Source organism: Passer domesticus, chromosome 2 (assembly GCF_036417665.1).
Source record: "Passer domesticus isolate bPasDom1 chromosome 2, bPasDom1.hap1, whole genome shotgun sequence".
Taxonomy (NCBI): Eukaryota; Metazoa; Chordata; class Aves; order Passeriformes; family Passeridae; genus Passer; species Passer domesticus.
In genome coordinates this window covers 104,498,053-104,525,984 of record NC_087475.1, presented here as the reverse complement: position 1 = coordinate 104,525,984, position 27,932 = coordinate 104,498,053, and the positions used below count along the sequence as shown (strand labels likewise).

At 45.3% G+C, this 27,932-nt stretch overlaps 1 protein-coding gene and 1 long non-coding RNA gene across 3 annotated transcripts in view; one reads left to right on the top strand and one right to left on the bottom strand.

The window, feature by feature from the left end:
- Positions 1–25,154, top strand: part of ARHGAP31 (Rho GTPase activating protein 31) — an 85,884-nt gene extending 60,730 nt beyond the window's left edge. For both annotated transcript variants that reach the window (XM_064410230.1, XM_064410229.1), the window contains 11 exons: positions 927–1,029; positions 1,514–1,658; positions 6,223–6,305; positions 6,917–7,024; positions 8,707–8,852; positions 10,158–10,356; positions 12,110–12,234; positions 14,643–14,702; positions 15,548–16,168; positions 16,496–16,806; positions 17,706–25,154. In XM_064410230.1, the coding sequence (XP_064266300.1) occupies positions 927–1,029; positions 1,514–1,658; positions 6,223–6,305; positions 6,917–7,024; positions 8,707–8,852; positions 10,158–10,356; positions 12,110–12,234; positions 14,643–14,702; positions 15,548–16,168; positions 16,496–16,806; positions 17,706–20,159 (4,355 nt within the window). In that variant the 3' untranslated portion in view covers positions 20,160–25,154. The remainder of the gene's footprint in view (positions 1–926; positions 1,030–1,513; positions 1,659–6,222; positions 6,306–6,916; positions 7,025–8,706; positions 8,853–10,157; positions 10,357–12,109; positions 12,235–14,642; positions 14,703–15,547; positions 16,169–16,495; positions 16,807–17,705) is intronic.
- On the bottom strand, positions 614–27,932 carry LOC135294656 (uncharacterized). The gene is made up of 3 exons (XR_010356756.1): positions 27,790–27,932; positions 6,951–7,099; positions 614–1,164 (listed from the first exon to the last, which is right to left on the bottom strand). It is a non-coding gene; the product is annotated as an uncharacterized LOC135294656 (long non-coding RNA).

The following is a 27,932-nucleotide window of genomic DNA, read 5'->3' as shown; positions in this document are numbered from 1 at the left end:
GCTTTTGAAATGTGCAGTGCAGCAGAGTCAGCATTACAGCCGGGAACTTTTGACTTGTGCATTTACTGACTTTTGTGCCTATGGCTGTGTGAAGCATTGCATTAAATACACAGTAGTTTCTAGCACCTAATAAGGAAGGGCTTTCTTACTGTTATTGTTATAGCTTGGGTTGTTATAGTACTGGGGACAGGGAGCCTTGATCTGACCAAGAGAATGGGGGGTTCTTATACCTATATAATGGGGAAAAAATTAAACATATACTTTAGGTCCAAGTCTGGATGTAAATGTTGTGCCTCAGGCTCCTCTCAGCTTTAAGACTGGTTAAGTCTTTGTCTAGTTATGTTGATGGAGTTCTTTTGAAGCCAATGTCAGGTTTTGTCAGTGTGCAGATCTAGTCAATATTTGAACTTTATACCCCCTCAGTGGGATTTATGAGCACTAAACTGTGGGTATGTAGGCTTATATGGAAGTGTGAATGCTTCTCTGATTTTTATCCAAGCCAATGAGACCTTTTGGCACAATTCAGCAAGGCTGGAGCTCTATACTGAGGAGAGTGGAGGTTCCCAGGACCTCATGCTTTACCACATGCTTTCAATTAGAATGAAAGAGCTTATTTTATTTTTTTTATTTTGGAAGAGAAGGGAAGAGAGGGAAACCCTACCTTTCTTTCTGCTATGTTACTGTGACTTCAGGGTCAGTCATTGTCACATGTTAATGAGCATTGCATGGCACAACCACAGCATATCCTCATGGCCACTTTGCAGGGGTTATTTTTGATTTGCCCTGTATTTCTTTCATTGCTGTACCCTTCCCTGCATCCACAGAGAGCCTCTGTTGTTTTTTCATGGAACTGTCTCCTCTGTGGTGACTTGTGGGAGCTGTCAGTGTGTATTCACTGGACATCTTGCTTTGCTTTCCTCTCGTAGTCCCTTACGTGCTGAAGAGCTGTGCGGAGTTCATTGAGACTCATGGCATCGTGGATGGGATCTACCGGCTCTCAGGAGTGACGTCCAACATACAGAAGTTGAGGTAAAGGCAACGTTTGGGAGTGTCAGAGGGATTCAGGGACATTGCTCAGTACCTTTTTGGTGTTAGTCCCTCAGGTACAGACTGCGGCCAACGGAGCTTCAGATGGATGCGGAAGATAAACTGTCTTTGAAGTTGCTAAAAGGGAAAGACAACATTTTAGGGATTAGCCCAAAAAAACCTTTATCTCCCTCTGCATCTCTTAGTGGGAAAGGCAAGGAGGGTCTCAGCGAAAATACTGAATTGCTCTCTCTCACTTTGGGACAAAGCAATATCTTCATATCATTTTGAGGCCCATTCACTGTGTTAGGGATAATGGAGACTAATTGAAACCTCAGGGCCTGAACTTGGGGCACAATCCGGCCTGCAGAAACATCTCTGCTTTCCCATTTGTTTTTTCTCTAGTTGCAAATAAGTACTTAGGGTGGAGTACTGGCCTGCTACAACTCTTATCCACCCATATTGTTATGCTTCCATGTTGTTTCAGACAAGAGTTTGTTTCTGACCAATGCCCAGATTTGACAAGGGAAGTTTACCTCCAGGACATCCACTGTGTGGGGTCACTCTGCAAGCTGTACTTCAGGGAACTGCCCAACCCTCTCCTCACTTATGAGCTCTACAAGAAATTCACGGTAAGACCCTTGGCTGTTCTTGCTCCTCTCCAGAAGCGTGGATGTGCTGCAGATTCCTCCATGACAGCTGTTTGGGATTCACTCCAATGTCCTGGCTTCTGATACATCTATCCATATAAACATTTCTCGGTGCTCTTCCCTTCTCATCTCATGTTGGCTCTCTTTCCCTGTCCTTGTTTCTTTTCACCATTTCATGTTTACTTCTCTCAGTTTGTCTGCTGTTTCCTCCCCTTCATCTTGCTCATTTTTTCACTGCATTGCTTCCCCGCTGCCTCTTTTTCCCCCCATTGTGCACCTCTTCCCAGCATGACTAATTCTCTTTCGTTTCCTCATTACTGTCCATCACTGAGAGTCTTCTAGGTCACCTGGGCTTGTGATCATAATCACAGGGGTGTGGTTTCCTTGTCCCTGTCCCTCCAACTGTCCCTGACACCTGCACAAACTCATTGTCCAGCCCATGTGTAAAGCATCAACTTTTCTGCATCTGTCACATTTTTCATACTGTTTGTAGGGCTGCCGATGAGGATACTGGTTATGCCTGATATGGCATATCAGGTCCATCATGATCACATTATAAATACAAATGGCAGAGGAAAGTGGCAACTGGCCAAGCAGAAATCTCTAACTTTGTTTAAAGATATTACAATTCAAAGAGTAGTTACTTGATTCTGGAAAACAGCCATAGATTATACATGGATACAGTTGGAGCTTAGGAGCAGACTGCGGGGGAGCAGAAATATAAGACCACAAAGCCTGAATTTTTAAGAGACTTGGCTAATTTTGATGACAGATAATATTTTATTAAGAGGTGGCACAGCAAGCTATGCTTGTTATTAAAGCTTCCTGTTTCTTAGCACTCTAAATCTACTTTCATTTTTTTATGACACCAGCAAATTTACATTCCATCATTGGAGGCTGAAATCTTGCGTGCTGAAGGTATGCACTTTCAGCTAAAAGAATTTACCAACTTCTTAAGATAACTGGTGTGGGGGATGGGAAAGATTGTTTTCTCAGTGTTAGAAACATCCGTCCTTTGTTAAGAATTTCTGTCATCCTGCTCTTTCCCATTTGCTGGGAGGAGGCGGCAACAGCCATTGCCAAAAAATGTCAGATGTTGCAGAGAAGTTCTGCAAAATCAGGTGTTGCTGTCTGAGTTGCTTCTATCCCAAATCAAGCACTTCCAAGTGACACTGCTGTGCCACAGGAGGCACTGGGAGAGATCCACGGGATCCTCACAAGGAGATGCTCTCCAAAGTCTCCCTGTTGCCTGTTTTGGGAAGAGGTGTCAGTGCAAGGGGTGCTTGCTGTGGGGCAAAGCCAGATGGGACCAGCCAAGCAGGAACTTGCTGTAAGAAGTCAGGTAGCTGTTAGGGACGCGACTCTGCTGGGGATTTTGGGGTGGGAGTGGCTCACTGTGCTGCCTGACAGCTGTGCAGTAATGTTAGGCGTCTTGCTGTTCCAAACTTTAAGTAAGATTGGTCTTTGTTTCGAGGTGATGTATAGTCAAATCTTCAGGGAAAATCCTGAGCAGATTTGAAAATCCTGTATCCTCAGGATATAAGGATTCTGAGGGTATGGGGTAGGATTGCTGGAGACAGGATGAATAGGATCTTGAAAATACAGGGCATCATTCAACCATTCACTGTAACTGATGAGTCTCATTCTTGTTGGAGCTATTTGGCTGGTGTCTTCCTGGCTATCACTACTGATTTATGGAAGAAAAAATGCTCTAAAGGAAACATTAAGATTTAGATGGAAACTTCTTTTAGGAAAGAATGTTTGCTGAAAAGTGAACTTTTGGGATGATGACTTGCAGATTTTCAGTAGATACATTTAGTAAATAGCTTTATTCAAAAACAAAAGGGAAAACATTTCTGTAACAGTCTGAGTGTTTCTTTTACAAGTACTTTCTAAAGAAAATGTTTCAACGTTGTATCAACACATCTAACTTACATAAAATGTCTTTCAGAAAAGGGTTAAACAGTTCCAAATTTTAATTATCATTTCTGTAACTAATGTTTGAGTGTGATGCTTTTGGTTAACCTTGGACAGTTGTTTTCTAAAATTTTATGCCAGCTTCCCAAAATATTATCACTTTGGGCTGAACTAAAGAATTTTTTTTCAAAATCTCTGGCTTTTCAGTTTTTCCACTTAGCCACAAAATCCATTATTCAAGTGAGCCTGCTCAGAAGGGATTTATAATTGGTAACCCAGCTGACAGGAAGCACAGTCAGATACTAGGAGGAAAGAAAGAAAAAAGACCAATTCCCCAAGGAGCAGAAAACCCACTAGGAGCGTGTGTGTGCGTGGGGTGTCTGAACAGGGAACAGTGGCAGCTGTATCTCAGCAGACGAGTGCTGGTAGGAATAAAGAACACATGCTAATCCCAGCCTGACTGAGCCAGAGCTGGCTCTGAGCTGGGCTAGCCTGCACTTTGAGTCACCACAGTGATTCAGAGATTTCTGTCTAAGGAAAGTCAAATTCTTAATGACTAGGGAAGGGTTGTCCTTTTGGTCATCACTATGTCAAGTTCACAAGTGTAACATCCCAGTCATGACCTCACTGGCTATAAATTTTTGCCAGATGATTGCCATCTTGTATCCCAGTGATGGATGGCTGTTTCTCAGGACAGATAAGTTAACTCTGCTTGGCTTGTTCTAGCCTGGGCATAGAGGGACCAGCTCTAGGATGCCAAGTTTACCTTCTCTGTCTGGACTTTATTCCACTTGTTAACCAGGGCTCATGAATTGTGCACTCCCAGAATCACTAGTTCAGTTAAATAAAAAAAATCTTAAATGGCATAAATTCATACTATGATGAACAGATGTGAGAGAAATGGAATTATTGGTTCTTCCTTGAATTCTGTATTCTGCTGCTTTTGGAGGGCTCCTCAGGTCGCAAAAGCACAGCTCGTGTGGGTCAGACATGTGGCTCGGAGGAATGAACAGGTCATGACCTCAGAGAAGCTGGTATTCACTTGCTGTCTAATCATTAGGTCTTTGAGAACTGGAAGGTTAAATATGGGAATGAAAATGTGCACCAGGGGAGAAAATATTGTGTACAATCTAGTTGAAATACTAATGCTTTAAAGTTTTTATTTCTCTCAGTCTCCATCTTTGGACAAGGCTATTCAACTGGAAACATAGTATTAAGATTGCAAGAGCACTTATGCTTCAGATTTCTGGCTTTTTTTTTTTTTTTTTTTTTTTTTTTTTTTTTTTTTTTTTTTTTTTTTTTTTTTTTTTTTACGGCACCACAGACACATGTAAAATCACTAGAAGGAGTTAACCTGCCTTTAATTTTGGCAAACCAAATACATGTGCATCTCATATATACCTAAGTGGTGAGCTCACTTGTTTTGATCTGCCATCACTTCTCTGGCCTGGAAGCTGGCAGTGTTCGGTTAGCTGATGGTTGCCGATGAGAAGTGATCCGCAGGGAAAGGGGCAGTGACAAAACCAGCGGTGGTAACATCATCACAGGGGGTGCTGCAGTGCCTGCTGCAGGAAGATGCTTCTCTAGCAGTGGCTGGTAATTTCAGGTTCATGATGTTTAAGCGACGGGTGGCTTGGGAAGGGTTGCTTCCTTCCTTTCCTCCCCTGGCAGTGCTGACATCTGTCTGGAGGCAAAGCTTGTGCTGGTGGTGTGGGTCACAGCATCTTCCTTTGAACTCGCTCCAAACTCCAGTGGCAGTCAGGTGGGTAGGAGGAGGTTCCCAGACAGTCATGCACTGTTTGAACTGGCTGGTGGCTTGTCCTCCCCCAGCACAAATATTGAAAGGGAATAGCTGAACAGATGAATGCCAATGCAGTGAACTCCTAGGAACGCTGACAAAAGCTTCTCATGGCTCTCTGAGCTCTTGGTCTGCAGAGATTTTGCTCAAGACTGAGATGTATGACTTTGATTCTGTCTAACCCTGAGCATAAGAATTTATTAATCTGCTGGGCAGGGATTCTGCTAAGCCTTCTTCCATCATGAAAGATGCAAACCCACAAAAATAATCCCCTCAGCTATGTTGTTATGACAGTCAAAATATTGTTTATTTTGAAGAATACGGAACATGCATATCCCAAATGTTCTCATAACACAGCTTGAGAAACATGTTTTAACAGGTTATTTTTGGGAGGTGTCATTGCTTTTTGCCATTTCCATTATTTTCACTTCTCTCTTTCCCCTCTCTTTTTATTTCATCCTTCATTACTCAAGTTAAAAAAGTGAAAAGAACCAAAAAATACCCTATGAAAAGCAAAGCAAAACAAACCAACACAAGCCAAAAAACTCCCTGTAATTTGTAATTGAAGGTCTAAGTCCTTGATTGCCCCTCTGCCATAAATACTGACCACCATGTCTGAATGTCTGGGCATGGTGTGCTGAGACATGGAATAACAGTGCAGGAAATCTCTGCAGTGCTGGGAACACAAAGAAACTTTTTCTTCCAATAGCTCTGTAGGGTAACAAGAGAGCATTCCCTCTGAGACAGGGTGTCTCGTGTGATCCTTCTTATCCCTCTTCCTTTTCCCCTGAGTCCATTGCCAGGGTGTACTGTTTCCTTGTGTCCCTGCAGGAAGCAGTGTCACGCTTCCCCGAGGACGAGCAGCTGGCACGAATTCAAAATGTCATCCAGGAGCTGCCACCATCACATTACAGGTAAGACTGTGTCCACAGAGGTGCTGAAGATCAGCGTGGTGACCTCACCCTCATCAGGGAATATTGCCTGAAATAGCTGTAGGATTCATTTCCAGAAATCAATTTCCAAAAGCTGACTCACCATTTCCAAATCTGGCAACAATTTATCTGGCATTTAAATATCATTGAACAAACCTTTGTTAGAGACAGAACAAGGTCTCCCTGCTGCAGTCTTACCATCCTCCTTCCCCAAGTATGACCACTGGGCACCCTTGGGCAGCGTCCTGGGTGTGGTGAGGAGATGATGATCTACTGGAGGTGCCTGAGCAAGAGCTAAGAGCTCAGCCTTTGCAGCATCCCATTCCCTCTTCCCATCTCCCGTGTTCTTTGCTCCCATCACGCTAAGGATAGTTTGGTTCATGCCCCACCCTTGGCCACCCCAGAGCTCAGCTGTTCAGGTATTCACTGCCATCCCATGCAAATGTTGATGCTGTCTCCTCTGCCCCATGGACTCTGTTGTGCCATTGCAGACACCTGGGGAGGGGACAGGGCTGGCTCTGAGCCTTGCTGTCCCAGCAGGCAGGCACTGGTAATGTGACACATTTTTCTTTCTTTGTGTGAAACCACTGCAGAACGTTGGAATACCTGATCAAGCACCTGACTCACCTGGCTTCCTTCAGCAACATGACCAACATGCACACCAGAAACCTGGCCTTGGTGTGGGCTCCAAATCTCCTCAGGTACAGTAGAGATTCCTCTAATCCAGAGCACCATGCTGAGTTCCAAGGGGAGTGGCAGCATCTGAGTCTAATGACCTGAGGGAAATGCAAATACAGGGAAAAGATGAGCAACTGAAGGGAAGAGCATAGCAGAGCAAACAGCTTTTCTTCCAGGTTGAATAATCTAAGGGTTTACTGCCAGCGTCCAAGGAAGCTTGTGGGTTTGTGTGTTTCTTATTAAAAAAAAGGTTGTTATTTGCAAGTTGAGCATAGATTTAGAAATGAGGACTTAACTCATCACTTGGGAATGTTAATGACATTTTTGATGGTGCCAATGCTTCTGCAGCAGGGGAGTGAGAGACAGCAAGGATCAGAAGGGAGAAAAACAGGGCAATAATACTAGAGACCTGATCCCAGATCTGCTTGTGCAAAATTGAGATGAGCTTGCTGGGCTTGAAATGGCAGCCAATGTCAGATCTCACGACCACCAGCTAGTTTTTCATGTTTGTTATGCCTGGCACTCTACTGTGAAGAAGCCTGGATTAGATGCAAGCAGGGGTTTGGCTGCAATGTTGTAGAGCTAAGCAGAACAAGGAAAAATAGCATCTGGGAAAAAAAAAATTAAATATTTTGTATCTTGTCAAAAATTCCCTTTCCATCCATCCAATACCCCTGCATTTAGAGGAATGAGCTATACAGGGTGAGTCCAGGACTGCAGTTGGGCAGGACAGCAGTGATGGCAGAGCTGTCAGGGTAGCCCTGGGCTGGCAGAGAATATTGGCTAGAGAGGTTGCAAGCCTGAAAAGCATGCTCTAAAGAGTTATCTCACCCTTCTGAATCCCAAAAATGGCAGAGCAAGTCCTGAAAATGAATCAAATGTTGACTCCATTGAATATCATAATTTGGGCCTTTACTACTGAGACATTTTCATTCTAGCATCTGTCCTTGTCAAAAAAAAAAAAAAGAAGTCTGTTTTTCCTTTGCAATCTTTCATAAGTACAAGTCCCAGGAGGAAAAGAAAGGAGCAAGCAATGCAACTGCAGTCTCCTCACAGGGTTATCCTCTTGGCAATGCCCCAAGCTGTTATCTAACACACCAGTCATTAACTTTACAAAGGATCCATTGCCCAAAGATAATTTCTTCAGCAACACTTTGGCATGTCAAGATAAGGAATATTCCTTTGCTGAGAGCAAGATTGAGAATGTGGGAGCACAGGGTGGTCAGAGAAGAGACTATTGGGGCACACGGAGAAGTATTGAAAAAATTGGCATGCGGAAGACCTGAGCAGGGTCTAAGGGACTTCACTGAGAGGTGATTGAAGCACTGAGTAGGGATCTAGAAGCAGCCTTTGAAAGCTCCTGTGTTGTCTTTCAGGCCCAACCTTGAAATAGCTAAAATAGGAAAAAGGGAGAAGAATGGCACTTGAGAGTCACAGTTTTACCTGCTGAAGAATGCAAAAGCCAAGTGGGGAAAATAACACATTCAGAAAAGGAAGTAGCAGAAGTGGCAAAGAAAACAGAGAAAATAATTTTTAAAAGAGTTAAAAGACAAAGAGAGAATGAGGGCCTGTGAGGGAAGGGGAGGAAGAGCAAGAGTGGGGAAATCATCTCTGTTGTCTTGCTTGCGGGAAGAAATCTGGTCTGTCCTTGCCAGGGGCTGTGTGTGGCAATGCTCACTACTGGTACTCCTCTTTCCTCATGCAGGTCAAAGGAGATTGAGGCAGTTGGCTGCAATGGGGATGCAGCTTTCCTGGAGGTGCGAGTGCAGCAGTTGGTGATCGAGTTCATCCTGAACCACGTGGATCAGATCTTCAACAACAACAGGAAAGCCAGCTCTGCAGAGAACATTGGTAGCAATCTCCCTGAGCCACTTCCCATGTCACTTGCTATGTCATTCAGCTCTCCCTTCAACTAATATTACAAGCACAGTAACCCTTGCTATCACCACAGACTTCCCCAAAGGCACCTTGGGCCCAATATCTCATTACTCCTGTCTTCTTCATCCCTATCTTCAACATTTTCTTTTTCAATACTAGTGTCCTTTAGTGTTTTCTCAGGTTGTCTTATATCTCACCTTCTGCATGATCTCATGTGGCTTACCCCTTTCCACAAAAGGAAGACCGCCTGATTGATTCTCGGTCTAAGCTTTCTCTCTAAGTCCATCAGCCACAGTTTCAGCTCTTCTGTCAGATTCCCCCAGTTACAATTCCTCATACCAATAATACCTGCCCTGCAGCCACTATTTCCGCCCAAGTCAGAGGTCACACTCCCAGGCACTCCCAAGAAACAAATTAATCTTGTGCTCCAAAAACTTATATCTTGTTTTTGAGAACACTTTATAAAAGAGATGTATTTTTTTCCTTGGGACATCAATAGTTTTCAGAGATGCTGATTTTGCTGTTTAGTGATGGTCTTGTTGGCAAGGACTGGGAAGTGAGAAGGCATGGATCCACAGTGACCTCACATAATTGCAGAAATATGCACCTTCTCATTTTACACACTCAAAAGACTTCTGATACCTTCAGTACTCAGGCAGTATCCACCTTTCTGCTTTGTAGCCCTGTGCCAGCTCATTCTGCCCATCTTTACTGTAACAGGGCTTTGCCCCTGCCCCCATAAACAGACATTTTCAGTTCTCTGGGCTGTCAGTGAGACTGCTTTCTGCAGCCCTGAAATGGATTAGAAAGTTAAAGTGACGCTCGTTTAGAACAATCCCCTGTCCTGCAACAAGACAAGGAGAAAGATGTGGAAGTGAGAGAAAGAACTAGGCACTAAATTGGGATCAGCAACTGAACTGCTTCAAAACTGGGGGAGGGTGGGGGCAAAATGGAGGAAGGGAGTGAGGGAGGAGTAAAGGGAATGTGTGAATCCTGGTGGTTTTCAGAGACACCTCCTTCACACAGAAGTGTCTGCAGCAGAGGAAGCAAATCCACACTGCACAGCCTTTGGCTGGCAGGCATGGCCCCTGCTGGGAATGTACTCAGAGGGATAAGGTTGCTGGGGAGCTGAAAGGCTTATCTGACAAAAAGCCTTTCTCCCTGCACGTGCCACTTCTTTCCCCCCTCCACAGGAGATGTTCCAGTCAAATAAAGTCATGAAGCTCTTGCTCTCGTCTCTCCTCACCCCAGGCTGGAATGTATTGTCTTGTTTTTCAGAGAGTGCATCAGTTGTGAAAAGTTTGACCCTCCCCTCAGCCTCCCTGCCAATGAAACTGGTGAGCCTGGAAGAAGCCCAGGCACGGAGTCTGTCTGCATCCCATCCTGCTCGGAAGGAGAGGAGAGAGAACAGCTTGCCTGAAATCGTGCCTGTAATTGGTTCCCTCTTCCACACAGTTGTTGACCTTCCCGACAGCAAGTAAGTGCCAAGAGGAGAGTAAGCACAAATAAAAAAGTGCAAGTTCCCCAATGTGATTTGGCACGATCCTTTTGTTAACGTGATACCCCCACACCTGCACTCCTCTGAATCTACTGCCACTACACAAAGAAAATTCAGTGTCCTCAAAAGAGGCAGAGCTTCTCCTGAGAAGTATTTCAGGTGCTGGGTTCATAGCTTCACTAGTTCTCATCTCTCCATCAGGGCAGAACCTCACAGACCTCCTGCAGGAGGAATGAATTGTCTTTGCATCCTTGTGCCAGCTCAGAAGTTGGCTAAATATGGGATGACCGTGGAGCAGGTGGGGCACAGCTCATCTACGAGTTCCACCTACTGGTGGTTGGTCCAGGGCACACCTGGTGCCACTGCCCTGCTCCAGATTCTTCATTCTCCTGGTTCCTCTGCAATTACAGCCAAGCAGCAAGGCTCATTTTCACTCCCAGCATGGAGAGATATTTACATAGTGGCACCTATGCCACCTATGTCTATGCCAGGAGAAGAGTCTGATTTCAGCTGAGGTTGCTGCAGTGGTTGGCACAGCTGCCCAGAATAAGTATTTATCTATTGGTCTATCTAAGTGGTTAATATATAGCCACTCTACTGCCTGGTTCTGATAGATTATAGCCTCTGCAGCAGGAGGCTCATTAATCTACTGACCCAGAAAGCACCAGAACAAATATATTTATTGGCACTTGATATATTAAAGCAAAAAGGAGTCATCTAACATAATACTGGCAAGAGGACAACCAGTTTAAGACAAAAATATGTATGTCCCTCTACAGTCTTCTCCTTTCTCTTTAAAGAGAAAAGTCCCCAAATATTAATCCCGTTTGTAGGACTGATTTGTACTTCTCTGTGTATTGATCAGAAAGAGCAGAAATAAGGGGATAGAAAGCACAATGTGGAGAACAAGACAGGGAGCTAAGGGAATTCTTGCTCTGAAGGAGGGGAGATTGAAGGAGGAGTCAGAATGAGAATGAAAGTAGTGAAACAAGGATTCACAAATAAATATGTATACAATAAAAAAAATGCATTAGGACAAGAAGCTTCTTTCTGCAAAAGCAGGGATTTCCAAAGAGACATGGGGAACTGGTGTCCGATTTCCTCTGAGGGTTATGAGAAATTGATTTAATTCCCTGAAACCTCCTCCTGGTTGGTTAGTACATTATACTTGCATATGAATATATAACACCTGTGATTAAATTAAGGTTGGCCTGAGAAGCATTAATAGCAAGTTTTCATTAAGGAATCCCTTTATTTTTGCCATAAGACATGGTTTTTAAAGCATAACTTTGTGCACTGAGAAATGGTACCAGTTCCATCAGTTCCTTGGAATTTATCATATATTGTGTCATTAAAATCTGTTAAAAAGGCAATTTTTCTTTGCTTTATTGCAGGATAGTTTGAGCCTTGATCTCTTTTCTGGAGACAAGCATGGTTGGTTGCTCAATCACCGTTGCTGTAGCATGATGCCAGAACCAGCTATCTGAAGGCTTAGGTGTCTTTCCATCCATGAAATAGTTAAATCAGCAGTACAGATAAATCACTTACAGCGTGACTACTACCTATGTAGACAACAAGGGTTGGTTGTATAGCTATGCTTTAGAGTTAAAAGAGGTGTGAGAAGAAAAAATTGGAAAGTGTTGAGGGGAGACAGCTCAGAGGCCTTTGGAGAGTATTAAAATGGCAAAAGTCTCTAAGGTTTGGTGACCACCTGAGCCTTTTTTCCTTCCAGGAGGAAATTATCCACCAAGTCCAAGAAATGGAAATCAATATTTAATTTGGGCCGCTCTGGCTCAGAATCAAAGTCTAAACTGAGTCGAAATGGGAGTGTCTTTGTAAGGGCACAGAAGCTTTCTGGTAAGAACACATTTTGCAGCTGAATATTTCTCTCTGAGGCTTTCTCCTGTGTTGTTGGTAGCATGGGACAACCTGTATCCACTTTCCACTAATGCCATAGACTTGAGATAGTCTAATGGGGTTGTGCTTGTTGCCTGGTTTCATGCACATCTCATTCTCCTGTGACGGCAAGAAACACCCTTCCAGGAGGATTGGACAGACAGCTATAGTAAATATTGTATTTTGGTACCTGATAAATAGGCTCCTGTTGTGCAGCTGTCAAGTCTGGGGACTAGGAAATGCTGTGTAGGTTTGGATTAGTCCATTGTTCCAGCCCAGCCTCTGTCTCCTGAGGCTTGTTACATGGCACTGGGTGAATGGCTGTCTTTCTAGGCTGTCTTTCCAGGTTGTCCTTCCACAAAAGGACTTTAAAAGAACCAACTGCATTCAGTATCTTTGTGAAAAACAAGGCACCAGGAGTGCCTTCAGCTCGGGCTCTCAGCACATTGAGGGAAGCCATTGCTTTTGCAGAATTTACAAGAGAAAAGTTGTGTTTTCTTCTGGCTGTAATCCCAAGTTCTAACCTCTCCTGGGCTGCAATCTCTTAAACACTCTGCTTCCTAGAAAATCACATGGCAGTGCCAGTTCCCAGTGTTAAGAAATGATGACTCAAGCTCTAAAAATCATGAACTTGACTCAAAAGTAATCACATTCTTAAAAAGAAAGCATGCCCTTTTAATTTGAATTAATAAAGAAATATTTTGCATTTATATGTTCCAGATTTTTTTAGTATCTCCAAGTCAGGGAATTATTTTCTGTAGGGAGATGAGGGTGGATTTTTTCTTTATATAATTTCATGACTTCAGAAGCTGGTGTTTGGAGGCCCACTGTCTAACATTGTAAGACTTCAAATAAAACGCTTAATATTGGCAACATTAGTTACCACCACATATAAGAGAGGCTGTATTTGGATCAGGAATGAGTGTGAAGCCAAATGCTGGATCCAGGCTGGATCCCCTGCCTTCCCCATGTTTTGCATGTACAGATGGCCTCACACAGTGTGGCCATGACAGACTTCAAAATAGCTCTCTATCCTATTTTGATCATGGGATCACCTTCTCACTTTGATAAGGAATACTCTGTCCTAAAATAGCGCTTACCCAAGGAGGCCCAGGAATGATGGCAGCCCCAGTCATTGTGGAGGGTGAGCCTTGTTCCAAGGACAGTACTGAGTGACAGGGGGCTGGACATTTTCACCAGCAGGACACACAAATGCACAGCCTTGTGCAGAGTTTTCAGCACTGAAGTGGTGCCTTTCTGTGCTGCCGTGTTACATCTTTCAGTGCTCTCTGCTTACAGCCTAATGTGAGGGAGCAGATGAAGTGGCTGCTGAAACTCAGCACATGGTTTAGCACAGCTTGTGTCTGTGCACACAGATCTGTAAGTCACATAAAATGTGACTTACACAGCTCCCCATCTTGAATTCTGTTCCTTCTGGAAAGCGGAAACAGTGCTCAAGACATCACGTCTTATGAACATAAAGAGTAGCCAGAACTCCATATAAATGTAAAAAGTAGCTGGAGTTTCTCCTGTGCTCATGTGAGAGTCAGAGCCAGAAGCCTCAATTATATAAACAAATGAAGTTCAACAAGCCTGCTGACTTTCTGCTTTACCTACTTTGTGCAACTCTGTAAACAGCAAACTTTACTCCCAGACATTTTCCAGATCTCCATGGACCTTTTTTGGGCTGCCAGAGACTAACTTGTCTTCCTTGCCAGCTACATTTCCCCACCTCCCTTCCCTTTACAGAGCAGTAACAGTTACAAGCTTCCAAAACCTCTCAGGAACAGACCTGTAGAGTGTATAGTAACAAAGGACAGCTTGTTTCTGGACAAGCAAGTCCAGTGAGGATGGCCAGCAAAATAGGTCACTCACTGCCCTCAGAAATTTCCCAGAGTTCTTGCTGGAGGCAGGGTATGCTCACATCAGCAAAAGAGCTGGGAGTGCAACGTAAAAATAACCCAACATTTGCTATCAGGAATGAGAGGTGATAAGACATTTATGTCAATTTAGTTAAAAAGTCCCCCACAGCCAATAGCCTGACTGAGTCGGGCAGGGGAGTGGCACATGATAGCTTTGGGGATGCTTAACTGCTTCAGAGTGGAGGTGGTGTTGACTGGCTGGGTTAAGTATAGCTCTCCACATGTCCAGCAGGTGCAAAGCTGTTGTTAGCACTAGCAGATCCCCAGCTGTGTGGACAAGTGTTGTGGGTAATAAGCCATGTGGTGTAGATACATGGGGGAATGCTTGGAAATGGAAAATGTCTGCCTGGCATGCCTGTCTATATGTATGCAGCCTTTGATCTTTATGGGCTGAAGCCTGCAAAGCCACAGGATCTGATACCTGCTTCTAAAAATCTTTTTCCACAGAAAAAGCAACTATCCGGCCTGCAAAGAGCATGGACTCGTTGTGTTCCCTGCCAGTGGAAGGTGAGACATCCATAGCCTGCCTGTACGGTAAGGGGGAAGGATTGCAGCTCTGCATTTTCAGCAGCATGGATCACAGAATCACAGAATGGTTTGGGTTGAAAGGGACTTTAGAAATCTCCTAGCTCCAAATCCCCTGCCACAGGCAGGGACACCTTCCACTATGCCAGGTTGTACCAGCACTTGAGCAAGCCTTGAATGCTTCCAGGGATGGGGTGTCCACAGCTTCTATGGACAGCCTGTTCCAGTGTCTCACCACCCTTGGTGGATGAGCAGTCTGTGCCTATCTCATCGTGTTGTGTATCTTTGTGTACTTATGCCATGGCTGCTGACATGTGCCCCACCTCTGTGTGCGTGCATTTTTGACTCTTTTCTGTGTTGTTTATCTCAGTGCATCCATGTGAGAGTTACCACTGTGTTTAGCTGCACCTTTATTGGCAGTTGGACTGCTTTGGTTTTTTTCTTGGTTATTCTGGGCACAAAAATCCCATTTGTAGGTGAAAAAGGCCTACAAAAAGGTGACAAAGCGTGGTGTGTGCATTGTGGGCACTATGTGATAGCCATAGACTTGGCTGCATCTGATGGAGAAGGGTGTCTAATAAAAGTCTGAGCTGATTTCCACTGCTGGGCATTCAGTCCCGTGCTATCTGCCTGTTTTGAAGAAAGCCCTAGGGCTAGAGCGTAGAAAGCCTTCAGTGCCACTTGTCTCCATCTCACATCTGGGGAGATGTGAGTGTTCAGCAGGGCAGGACTTATCCCTGGAGGGATGGAGGAGGGCTTCTCACAAAGGAAGTTTGTTTGCTAGTTCTCTGCTTCCCACTGACTTGCTCCTATGTTCCTGTCTCTAGGGGAGGATGACAAAAGCAGGTTCAAACGGTCTGTGACTACTGGAGGATTCTTTGTTCCCACCAAGATACGGACAGGAGGCACAGGCAGCTCATATGACCTCAGCAAGGAGAATGAGTGGGAGCGGGAAGGATCTGCCATGGGGGCCAGAGGAAGTTCAGAGCTGGGTGGGGAAAGAGGTCTCCCCCGGACACCGCAGGTGAAGTCAGCCCCCGAGCAGCTGAAGGTTTTCCGGGTAGCAGAGGATGCTGAAAACGAGCAGACTTCAGCCAAAGGAGTGCTCATGTTCTACACCTCTGAAACAGCCACTAAGTCAGGCTTCCCAAGCAGCCTCTTTCCCTTGGAGGCCTCTCCTCATCACCAGAGGAAAGCCCTGAACATCTCGGAGCCATTTGCTGTCTCTGTCCCACTGAGGGTATCGGCAGTCATCAGCACCAACAGCACACCCTGCCGCCTGCCCACCAAGGAGAAGCATTCCCTTTCTAGTCTAGAGGAGCTGTCTTCTCTGGTGGAGAGCACGAGCCCCTCTGCTCTGGAGCCAGGGACCCACACAAGGACAGAGCAGGCAGCAGAGCGCAAGGAGAAACAGCCAGGGCCAACTCTGCCATTGCCAGCATCCAGAGGTAAGTTGTGTTAAGGAGGGGGGTATGGATCCTCAGCTGGGCTGCTGGAAGTGACCTGCAGCTTGGTGGTGTGGAGGTTTCTCCAGCTTGAGCTTGTGGCAGGAAAGAAACTAACCTATAGCTGGGTGGGTGTTGATAGCAGGTCAGGGTGGTTCTTGTTGCAGTAAGGAGCCTGGGTAGGTGGGTGACCTCGCAGAAACGTCTGGTTGTGCCTGGAGGGAGCTCTCTAGCTTTGTTAGTTGGTGTTGGCTCTTGGCAGCACTGCTTTGTCCCAGGGCACAAGTTTTGCGTCTCAAGTAGTTACATTAGTTCATGTTTCTGATCCAGGCTCTCATCCTGAGGAGATGGTGGCAGCTGGGAAACCTGAGTCCCTAGAAATGCCACAGCCAGCAGCAGAAAATCAGGAGACATGTGGGCAAAGCAGCTGCACAAGCAGCACCAGCAGCCCCCAGCAGTCCTCAGAGCAGAGTCCCACTTTGGAACAAACACCAGCTTCAGAGTTCCATAAGGGACCACTCCCAGCAGACAAAGCAGAGCAAGGACAGCTCAAGATGAAGGATGTCTCCTCAGAAAGCAGCTGTGACCAACAGGAGATTGAGATGGCTAAGACAGAAGAAGGATCACACCTAAGAGACGTGGTAAGGAAAAGGCATGAGAAAGGTGGGGGACCATGTCGTGGTAGTGACTGGGAGGTTGTTTAAAGTTTCATTGTGTGTCTGTAGTTGTGAAAACTACGTCTGTAAGTTAGGCCAAGCAGCACCAATAATTGACCATGAACTGATTTATTTCACTTCTGTGAAATCACCATGTGGTGATTTACCTTTATGTAATTACCTACTGTCCCCTTTTGGTCATCTTTTCCTGTAACTGTAAAACTTCAGTCTGTACCATCTGTCTGCTCTGAGACTCTCCAGATGTGAGACTGTCCGGATGTCTGAACATTTTGACCCGTGGTCTCTGAATTCCCCTTCTATTTTTGCTGTCCCATTTGTCCTGGACAGCCTGAACAGTCCTTTTTACTCCCATTCTCTACACACAATTTTATTTTTTTAATTTTTACTATTTTTTGCCTTCTCTTTATCTCTAGCAAAGCCTTTCCACCAAGTTTCTTACAGCGATACTCATCTCTGGACAGCTATTTAAAGATCTGTTGGCATATCTCCTTGAATAGATTATTCATTCGAGTTTGTGTGCAGTTTGGGAATGCATATTCTCTGGCAAGGCCAAGCGAGCCTGAATGGGAATTGCTGAGAAATGGGCTGGAACATTCCATCTACTCATTCAGCTCACTATTTCAGTATGTCTGTCCAGGCCTCCTTTTTGGCTGCACCTCAGACCTTCTCCACCATAAACCCACTTGTTTATAGATGTATTCTCTTTCTTGAACTGGTAGCAGTCTGTGTGTTTGTGTTTCTGTACCCATGAGCCTGCTCATCCAGGAGCCTGGCTATTCTAGGAGGGCTGTTTGGGGAAAATGGAGGGGTGTTTACTGGGAAGTTGTGAGCTCCCAGGTGATGGCATTTTTTCTGTTTTTCAGACTGAGGAGGACTCAGTGAATGCCCTTCTAGAACCGCTGTGGCCAGAGATACAGCAGGAACTGAAAATCATTGAACCTGAAGAGGAGCTCTTGCTCTTGCCAGCAGCTGTTCCCAAGACAAGTCAAATTTCCGAATCCTCCTCTACAGAACAAACAGATAGTCTTTGCTCTGGCCCAGGGCAGAGTCCAACACTTGGTGAGCAGAAATCTGAAAGCAGAGCATCACAGATAACTCAGGTGCCTTTATTTGGTGCCAGTGGCATGGAGCAACAAGACAGCCTCCCCAGCCTCCAGTCTGATGCAGTTGCAGAGCAGAGTGGTGCTTCAGCCCTACCCAAACTGGGCACTCTTCCCACGGGCTCAGCCACCCCAAAGAACCACCAGTCAATAGTAGAGAGCAGGAGTGAATGTCTCACTCCTACCCCAGACTGGAAGCTTCATGGTCAATCAGAATTTAGTGAGACTGCCACTAGTGATGGATTATCTTGTTCCAAAGGAGCATGTCCAGAATCAGGGAAAGAAAAAGATGGCACTTACCAGCTCCAGAGGGAAAAGGATGGTCTTACCAGAGTCCAGACTCAGAAGGAGAAACATGAGATAATGACTACTGATGAGAGGGACACATTCTCCTCCAAGGCACTGAGTGGAGCTGGAATGCAGGAGGTGAAGGAAGGCAATGCTGTTAGCAGAACCCAGGATGCTGCTGACCAGGATGATGAGGATGCCTGGACAGATAATGTGCAGAGCTTAGAACTTGTGGAGCCTTGGGAAGATCACCAGTGGGTTACAAGCCCTCTCCACTCCCCCACCTTTAAGGACATTCAGGAGAAGATGGCCCAGGAGATTCACCCACAGAGCCAGAGAGCAGAGACAAGCCTTTCTCTCAGGCCGCGGTTCAGTCGCAGCCTCTCCCTGGACAGTAAAGACACAGTGCTGAGTCTGTGGACTACCCCATTCTCTTTCATAGATGCCACTGACCAGCAGCAGCCATGCAGTGACATTCTACATTCAGTGACATGTGAGCTGTCCAAAACACAACCCATGTCTACTTTGGGCAAAGCGATGCAAGATGAGAATGGCCCAAGTCCTCCAGAAGAACCTTCAAAACCTGAGTATCCCCTTATCAGGGAGAAAGCACCAGGTGAGAAAGCAGGACCCTCCAGGGACTCTCTTTTGGAGACAGAGGGAAAGAAATTGCATGTGAGCAAAGAAAGCCCTTGGAGCCCAAAGCTTGAGTTGTCTTTGCCATACCAAAATAGCCCAAGCAGTTCTTCAGAGGCTAAGAAAACAAAGGAGGAGTTATCCATCTCTCAGGACACTGCCCTGGGAGGAGAGACTCTCACCAAAGCATTGTGTTCTGCTGCTGAGTCACAGCTGAGTAATAAAGGTGAAGAAACACCTCGCAAGGTAAAGACCAGGCCTTCATCCCTCAACTTGGATTCACTCCTCCCAGCCCCAGATTTCTTCACATTTGAGAGCCTGTCCATGCCATCTGCCCCTGGGAACCTCCTGTATGGGCAGAAGGAAGTAAAAAGCAGTGATTCTGTTCCATCCCTTCCTACACACTGCCCTGCTGCCACTAGGGGTGTTCCCTGGGGGTCTCGTTTCAATGCCCCCGTGGATCTAGACTTGGATTACCTGGCAGTGGCCCACGCCACCACCGGCCGTCGTAACTCTGCCCCTGTCAGTGTGTCAGCAGTCAGGACCTCCTTCATGATTAAGATGTGCCAGGCTAGAGCAGTGCCCGTGATACCGCCCAAGATTCAGTACACCCAGATCCCCCAGCCCCTGCAGGCTCAGAACACTGCTCCAGCCACTGAGAAGAAGGAATCAGAAGCCAAGCAGGCCATCAGGCAAGCTCCCCGGGTGGCATGGAGCCACCTGGAGGCCCCCAAGAGCCCGCTGACAGAGAAGAAAGCCAAAGCAGAGAAAGAAAACAGTGACCCTGCTCAAAAAGACTCAGCCTGCCCTTGGCATGGCAGCCTGGGCTCTGCACTGGAGCCATCTCAGTCCAGCCATCACCCTGCTCTGGATGCCCCTGTTCTGCGCCGAAAGCGCACCTCTGGCGGGGAGACAGCTGGAGATAACCCACAGTCTTCAAAGATAGAGAGGCCATCAGGGTTCTCCAAACCCTCCTACAGATCTAGGCCGGGGAGGCCCCAGAGTCTGATTCTCTTCAGTCCCCCTTTCCCCATCATGGACCACCCCACGTGCTCAGCAGACTCCAGGGTACTGTTGTCACCCATCAGGAGCCCCACGCAGAGCACCTCGCTGAGCCCCATTTGTGGCGATCTGTCCGACCCTGCGCGGACAGCGCCTGAGGGGGTGACGCTGAGGAACAAAATGACCATCCCCAAGAACGGCCAGAGACTGGAGACCTCTACCAGCTGCTTCTACCAGCCCCAGAGGCGCTCTGTCATTCTGGATGGACGAAGTGGGAGGCAGATTGAGTAGCAGCTGCTCCTCCTATTCCTTTTCTGTGGTGGTTGGAATGGGAGTGTCCAAGACCAACTCTGTTGCCATTTTGCTGTTGTTAAAACTATTCTGTGCAAGATGGACCTGAATCCTTTATGGTTTCCTGCAAAGCTTTTGCTATGGAAGGTCATGGTATCTTTGTCTTGCTTTTCATTCCCCTTGTTACTCCTGCCTAGTTCCTCTCTGTCTGTTTTTTTTTTATGGTAAGCCAGTCCCAGTGAACTTGCATTTCTCACACCTGTTCTCTAACAAGCCCTGTGAAAGTCTCATCCTCCCTATGGAAAAAAGGAAAGGTAAATCTCTGTATAATTACAATTTAGAGCTGAGAGGAAACATTGTTACAAGACACTGCAGCTCAGGGTGTAGGGGCACAACATCTGCTGAGGAGGTAAGTCCAGATGTTTGGGAACTCCTGCCATTGTTTCCCAGACACCAATGAAGGGCTTTCTGATTTATGTAGTGTAAATAAACAGTGCAGGAGGCTGGGGATAGCTGAAGAGGAAGGTTCAGCTGGCATGAGCAAGTCACACAGGGCATGAGACACCCAAGGATGTTCCAGTGATAAACATACAACTTGAAGACGCTGCCTCCAGCTCTCTCCTTGCATCACAGATGTGCTCTTTCCAGCATGTGCAAGGGCTGGAATGAAAGCAGCTGGACAGGAAATGCCTAGTTGTTCTTTCAGTCTTCCAGGTCTTGCTCACTGAGTGCTCAGTCTCTCCTTGCTTGGGCACACAAGATGGGTGTGGCTGAGGAATGAGTGTGCAGCTGGCTGCCCAGCGGTAGAGACCCCTCAGGCTGAAAGCAGTGAAAGCCAAGGCAAGGTCACACCAAAGGCCAGTATCAACTATTTTCATCATGCTTAAAGCCAGATGACACCTCTGCAGCTGTCTCCAGCTGAGCTCCACACTGCCAACAGCAGACAAAACCAAGATGATCTTATCTCCACGTCCTTGGGCTATTGCCCTCTTGCACCCTGACGGACATATCTTTGACCCTTGGTCTTTCATTGCCACTGTGTGGCATGTCCCCAGGTGTTTCTTCTCAGTTTAAATTTCCTCTCCTATGATTTTACACTGTTTCTTTGAGAGTGTGGCTGGTTGCCACCTCCCTGGACCTCAGTGCTTTCAGATTGATTAAGAGTATGGTAAAGAGGATGATTTGTGGGACTGCAGAACAGATCATGAACAAGTCCTGAGAGGGATATTTGAAGTGAATTAAGCTCTCTCCTGAAGGAAACATTAATGTTACAGGCAAATACGTGTTCAGATATGCAACAGCTGCCATGGGAATAGAATTAAAGCTTCCTTTATAAAGCCTCTAACTCTGCATTCACCACAGGCTCATCTGTTGCCTGATCTATGACTGTGGGTGATGGTAAAGTCAGGTACAGCCTGTGCTGTCTCTGCAATTTAAGTGTCACTGGTGACTAGAGAGGAGACAGGAACACAGGTGTTGCTGCCAGCACTGAGATTGTCCCTGTAATGTGCTTGCAGGGGCCATCATTCCTGGAGATGTCTGAGTCTGCAGGCCCTCAGGTGGGTGTGATGGGCTATAGTTTAAGCAGTAAACTGTTAGGAAGTGCTATAGCCGCCACAATGAGTGTCAGCCAGAATTTCCCAAAAGATGTGTGTTTAGGGCTTTGTTTTATGAAGTACTGGCAATTTCCAGTGGTTAGTAAACTCAACCCATGAGCTCCTAGTCTGTACAGACTGTGTCACTTTATTAGTGCCATTGTGGCTGGAGGGCCCAGAGCCCACCCCCATGCAGTGCTTTCTCTGAACTCTTTCATTGCTAAAGGAGAGATATGCTGGACTATTTTTGAGAAGTTATGGATCCACAAATGCAAGGAATATATCTTCAGCAGAATTTTCTCCTTCCATTTCCAAAGGGAATGTTAAAAACAAGAGGGCTTTTCCTTGTCACGAGCTGCAGTCTTTGATCCTCCACACTGCACTCTTTATTTGTGTACAGGACCACATGGGAACAGAGCATAGAACTAAGTCTGTGCTGTCAGTTTTTTTAAGGGAGATTATTAAGCCAGATGAGAGCCTGGAGTTCTTGTTTGGGTCCATGTTCTTTCACAGGCAGCAGCCTATGCTTTACCTGGGCAAGCTGTGGACAGCAGGCCCAGAATATGCAGCTTCATGACAATTGTATTATTCTACTCCCAGACCATAATATGCCTGTGCAGCCTCTTATTAAAACTAGGGAATTTCCAGTCCTTCATGCTCCTCATAGTTAGCACAGCTCCACACTGCATATACATGTCACTGCCTCATGAGAAAGCTTTTAATCACCATGGTTGGGTTATTGACAAAGCGAAGGTGTGATACAAGGTATTGTGGTAAGGCTTTAGAGGAAGTAAAAGTTGTGGAAATGATGCCCAGGTTTTTTGGCATCAACAAAAGAGTTTACTTTGGACAAGGACTTATAGTCTCTCAGGTCCTAGAAGTTTTGACTGCCAAGGCAGCTGGAAGGGAGCTAAAGAAGCTCACAAAGTAATGCATCAGAAGGAAAAGAAAATGTGATGAAACCTTGGCATGCTGCAACCATTTTTTTCACCTTCTTATTCTCATATAAGCTGATCTATGAACAAGAAATGAGGTCTGGCAATTTGTATATAATACACTGTCTCAACTCTTAACAGCATTCCCGTAAGTAATAGCGCTTTTGGCATAAGGGGTGAAACTCCTGCAAGAGAAAATTATTAGAAATCTTTACTTGATATTAAAGATCAGCCTCAACTAAGATCTGTATCCAGACTATACTTTTTAAGGATGTTTCAGAATTTGAACTCAGATCTGGGTCCCGGATTTTAATTAAGCAGAGATGCTGCAATGGTATCTCTATTTTGTAGCTTGATCCCATTGCTTAGCTACAATTTAATCTCCAGCCTTCAGCTGATCTATCCAGAACAGTTAAAATAAAGCCCCAGTCCTGCAGAGATGAAAGCATGTTCTTAGTTGCAAGGTGCCCTGTTGTTCTCAGCTCCAGATTCAGCCTTCTGCAGAGTCTGTAAAGTTTGATGATAGATCCATGCTGATACTGGTACCTGCAGTCAGCTTGAAGGACCAGAGCCTGGGAATTGGACAGGGCCAGAAGAGAGATGCCACCTCCCATTGAACGGTGCTGGCTGGATGGCAGGAGATTCCTGAGATCCAGCTTTACTAAGCTATCCCCAATGTCAGTTTCAGGATCAGACCTGATCTCTTCAAGAAAGGATTTTCTTCTTCCTTGTGTTTTTTCTTCTTGGTTTTGGGATTGGTTTTTATTGGTTTTCTTTGTTTGTTTGTTTGGGGTTTTGTTTCTGTTTTTCCTTCGTTTATCTGTGAAGCATTATGAAGAAGGGTAGATTGGATTTATGGGAGATGAGTCTGGCCCAGGTGAGCAAGCTGGTTTTTCTTGGCATTATTGAAAGGACATTCCTAAATAGACTGGCTCATCATCTGCAGCTCCACAAGGATCACTTCAGAGACCCTGCAGTACATTTGAATTCTCCTGAGACTGAAAAGTAAAGGCTGTTGCCCAGTTTGCAGATGGCCCTAGTATCAGACTTGACAAAGTATCACCAGCATGTGTTGCTTGTGGGCTTTTACAAGTGGAAGAAGAGTGAGTAAATTTCATTTATTCTTCCCATGTAGTCAGAGGGTTGGTGCAGCTTCTCTTAAATGTAGCTCAGAGTGAAATGGCTGAGCTGGCAAAGGTGAAAGGAGGGACATGGATAATGTTAGCTCATGTGGGAGCTGCCTCACTGGCAGGAGAGTAAACAGAAAATAATTTACCTTATAAACCCCAGTCCTCTGGGCTGTTCATCTCATGCTATCACTGTAGAAAGACTGAAGTACTTATTTTTTCACCTTTAGAGCTTCAGAGGAACTTAAGTCTGTATTAGAGAGCATCCATGAAGTCTGCAACATTTCCCCTCATCCAACATCCAAATGGTGCAATCAAAATATTTTTTCTTTCTTTATGGATTCTGAAACACCTGTAATGGTGAATATTTAAAAATAAAAGATCATTCTATGTAAATGTATTAAAAAAAAGGAAATGTAATTAACATGAAGGAATTGCCTAAATAGTATTTTACACATCTGTGAAACTTGGGCTGATGCATGGAACTGATTTCTGCTGCTACGTTTGCAGCACTGAGAGTGTGAGATCAAGTGGCTTTTGCCCACTGAGTAGCTAATTAGTTCTGGTTAATCTGTGGTGGGCAGAGGCCTGAATGTGCCTTGCTGAGAAGGATCATGTCCTGGGAAAGCAGGGACAAGACCAGGGGAGACCAGAGTTCAAGGGCTGATTTAGCTTTCCACCACAGGTTTCTCCCCAGGCCTTGAAAATGCAAAAAAAATATACAACCTTTCAAGCATGCCCAGGTTTTTCAGTTTTCCTTTTTGCTTCTCTCCATCTCTGGAAAAAAAAAAAAAAGAATAAAAATCTCCAGGGATGGGGAAGAAGCTGCAGCTGCTCCCAGTTCTGTTTAACCTTTGCTTGCTCCTAACTGATGTAAAGGCTTACTGGTGATAACTAATTCTGCTCCAAGCAAGGAATGGAAAACTTCCCATTGACTTCGACTGGAGATGGAGTAGGACTTGAACAGCCCCAGAAAGGAAGGATGGCAGAAGGCAAGAACTTTCTGAGGGCTCCAGAGAGCAGTCCAGACCTTGGATCTTGTGCTTGCAGACACTAGTCCCCTTTGAATATTATTTGCTGCCAGGTCAAGAAAAGGGCTGGAAGCTGGACACTATGAAGAGGACTGTCTCCATCCCACTGGCCCTGGTTTTGTGATTATTTTTCCTGCTAGCTCTGATGAATTGCCATTTTGTTAAGCTTTTTTCTCTGTGTGGACTTGCCTGCCTCTGTGCGTGATTGTTAAAAAAAAAGAAAGGAAGAAAGAAAACAACAGCCACAAAAGAAAGATGTTTTGCCAGGTCTCAGCCATGAGATTAAACTGGAGTTTTTATAAAAACAGATCTGTGCCTAGTGATGTGTGGAACATCTCTTTTTTTTTGGGTTTGGTTTATGAATACAGTGCAAATGCTTTTGTCATCCTCTGACATGGAGTTTGAGCCCCTCTTTTATTTTGTGAGTGGCCTGGGCACTGATCTGTGTTTGTGTGGGCTTTGCTGGTGGGGACTGAAGGTTAGGCACTGACCACACACTTTTCTGATTGGAGGGTATGGAAGCTGCAGTTGCTCTGCAGCTCTGAAAATGAAATGAGAGCTTGGAGATTTCTGTAGTTACTGGTATCTGAAATGCTTTAAAAATTGTAAGGATAAAATAATATTTTCTTTTACCATTGCTAGTTCTACCAGGCTGAAGTTTCAGTGATGTGCAACCATGTCCTCCTATTTAGCACATCTCCAGCAGAATTCTGCCTTGCCTGTGATAATGCAGAGCAACGCAGAGTAGAGTATGAAAAAACTTTGTGATCCCAGTTCTTGTACAGCAGAAGCCAGGCTGGAACAGGAGAAGTTACTATGAAGGCTACTGGTGCATCATGTATGCACTTCTGTTGATTTGTTAAAGACAAGCAAGAACTTAAACAAATTATTAATTTAGTTTCTTGGCTCTCATTGAGCCAATCTCTGAGTTGTATCGTGGAAGTGAATATTGTTATTATGTGTCCCTTATTCCATCCTGGGATCAAAGTTAGGGAAAAAAAGAGGGGTGTTTTGTGCTTGTAGCTTCAGTGTATGTGTCTGCAATGCAGCTTGATCACTGTTCTCTCTGAAAGGCAGATGAATCATCAGGTTAAATGCAATACTTTTTTTCCTACTCAGCAGCTGAACTCAGGGCTTGACTCCCATTCCTACCTCCTCCATGACTTCAGTTTCCCTTTAGGAAAATGCCTGGGGTGTGCTTCCTGCTTACCATGGCAACTGGCATACAAATTGAGAGAGAGAACCATGTTTGTTGAACTCTGGAATTGTTGTTAGCCAGAGCCAATTATCAGTGCTGTATGAGAACCAGTATTTTCCCATTCTTTGTGCCACAGGGTCTCGCAATGACTTGGCCATAAGGCAAGGGGAGAATCTCAGACTGCCCCACAGCATTCCCATGGTTATGAAAATTAGGTCAAAGGGACACTGCAGACCTGCTCCTGCTGCAGTTGGCACTGTGCACTGAATCAGGGTGCTTAAACACATGGCAGTGCTTGAACACTCTTTCAGCCAGTTTCTTTTGCCTGCCTGACTCAGGCAATGCCCTGCGTAGGTTGTATTGGAAGCCACAGCTACAACATTTTGGATACTTTCAGCAAACCAAAACCAGGATTAAGCAAGTTCCCAACCTGGCTGTTAACCAGGAATCAACCTTACCCAGCACCAAGGAGCATTTGACACTGGTGTCTCGTGCATCCCTACTGCAACACAGCAGTCCAGCAGCTCTGGGCAGCAGGACATCCCACTGGGATCCCACTGGATGGGGCTAAAGCTCAGCTGGCAGCAAAGGGGAGGCCGGCAGTGCAGGAAAGGGAGACTAGCACAAGGCACCACCACCAACAAAAAACAGAATAATAACAGCCAAGATAGAGAAAGGCAGTGAGATTTCTGAGTTCATTTTCCATTTGGGCAGGATAAGCTATGCAAAGAACGTGCCTCGCCACAAGGGTAAAGGATGAACAGTTCCAGTGTTAAGGATTAGAAATTAATGGGATCTGCAAAGCTCAGATCTGCCCAAGGCCTGATGCCCTCAAAAGTTAGACACAGTGTGAGTGTCAAAACTTGAATGTTTTTGCCTCACTCCATAATTAAACATATTTTCATATGTCTTATTAGCAAACTGCAGTGTAAGATGAGCTACATTTTGCAAACCTAGACAACTCCTAGGAATTATGTTTGCATTTTGGGTCCAGATCCATCTTAAAATGGGACCTGTTTTCTTCCATAGCACATCTGCTGCAGAGGGTACATTTCTCAGTCATTTAAATTCCTTATCTGAAAAGACCAGGAATTATTTGAATTCAGTGAGAGGAAATGACTTCAAAAAAAACTTTGTAGCTGCTTAAGAAAGAACCACAAGGCACATAAACATGGGAACAACCAGAACTGGAGAAAGGAGAATAACACACATGATGATTATTCAACAGAGGAATTTTCTAGATAAGTGAAACCCAAAAAGAAAAAAGAAACCCAACACCCAACAGCCATGAGATTAAATTGAACCAGTCAAAGGAATATCAGGTAACATTTTCTTTTCTTCTTCCTTCACACGGATCAGGAAGAAGAAATCAGAAAAAAAGTAGTGCTCACAAACTGCTTTGCTCTTTTTTTTTTTTTTCCACTGTGAGATAATTTACTTTAAATATCAAGGGTCAGACAGTATAAAAGGACTGGGCTGGTTATTTACAGGATGTCTTGGATTTACAGACTCCAGCCTCTGTGCCAGCCACAGCACCCTGCTGAAGGTGAGCATTGTTTTGGGAAAAACAGAGAAGTCCTGCATTGGCCCACAGTTAGCAACAGCCCTAGGTAGCCAGATAAGCTCACTACTCAACACTTGTCTCTCTTGCAGGGTTTATCCCAACTGGTGATCATGCAAGAACTGCACATGACCTTGCCTGTGATGTAATTTTACCTTGGAAGTAAGTCAGAAACACCTTCACCTTTTTTCCTATTGAGGATCAACCCTCGGCCGTCATAATCCACTCCTCCCAAAGCAGGATCTCCTAAAGATGCCTGAGATTGCAGGGAGAGCTCTTGCAGGAGGTTCCCAGCATACCACACGTTGCAGGGGATTTCCCCAGTT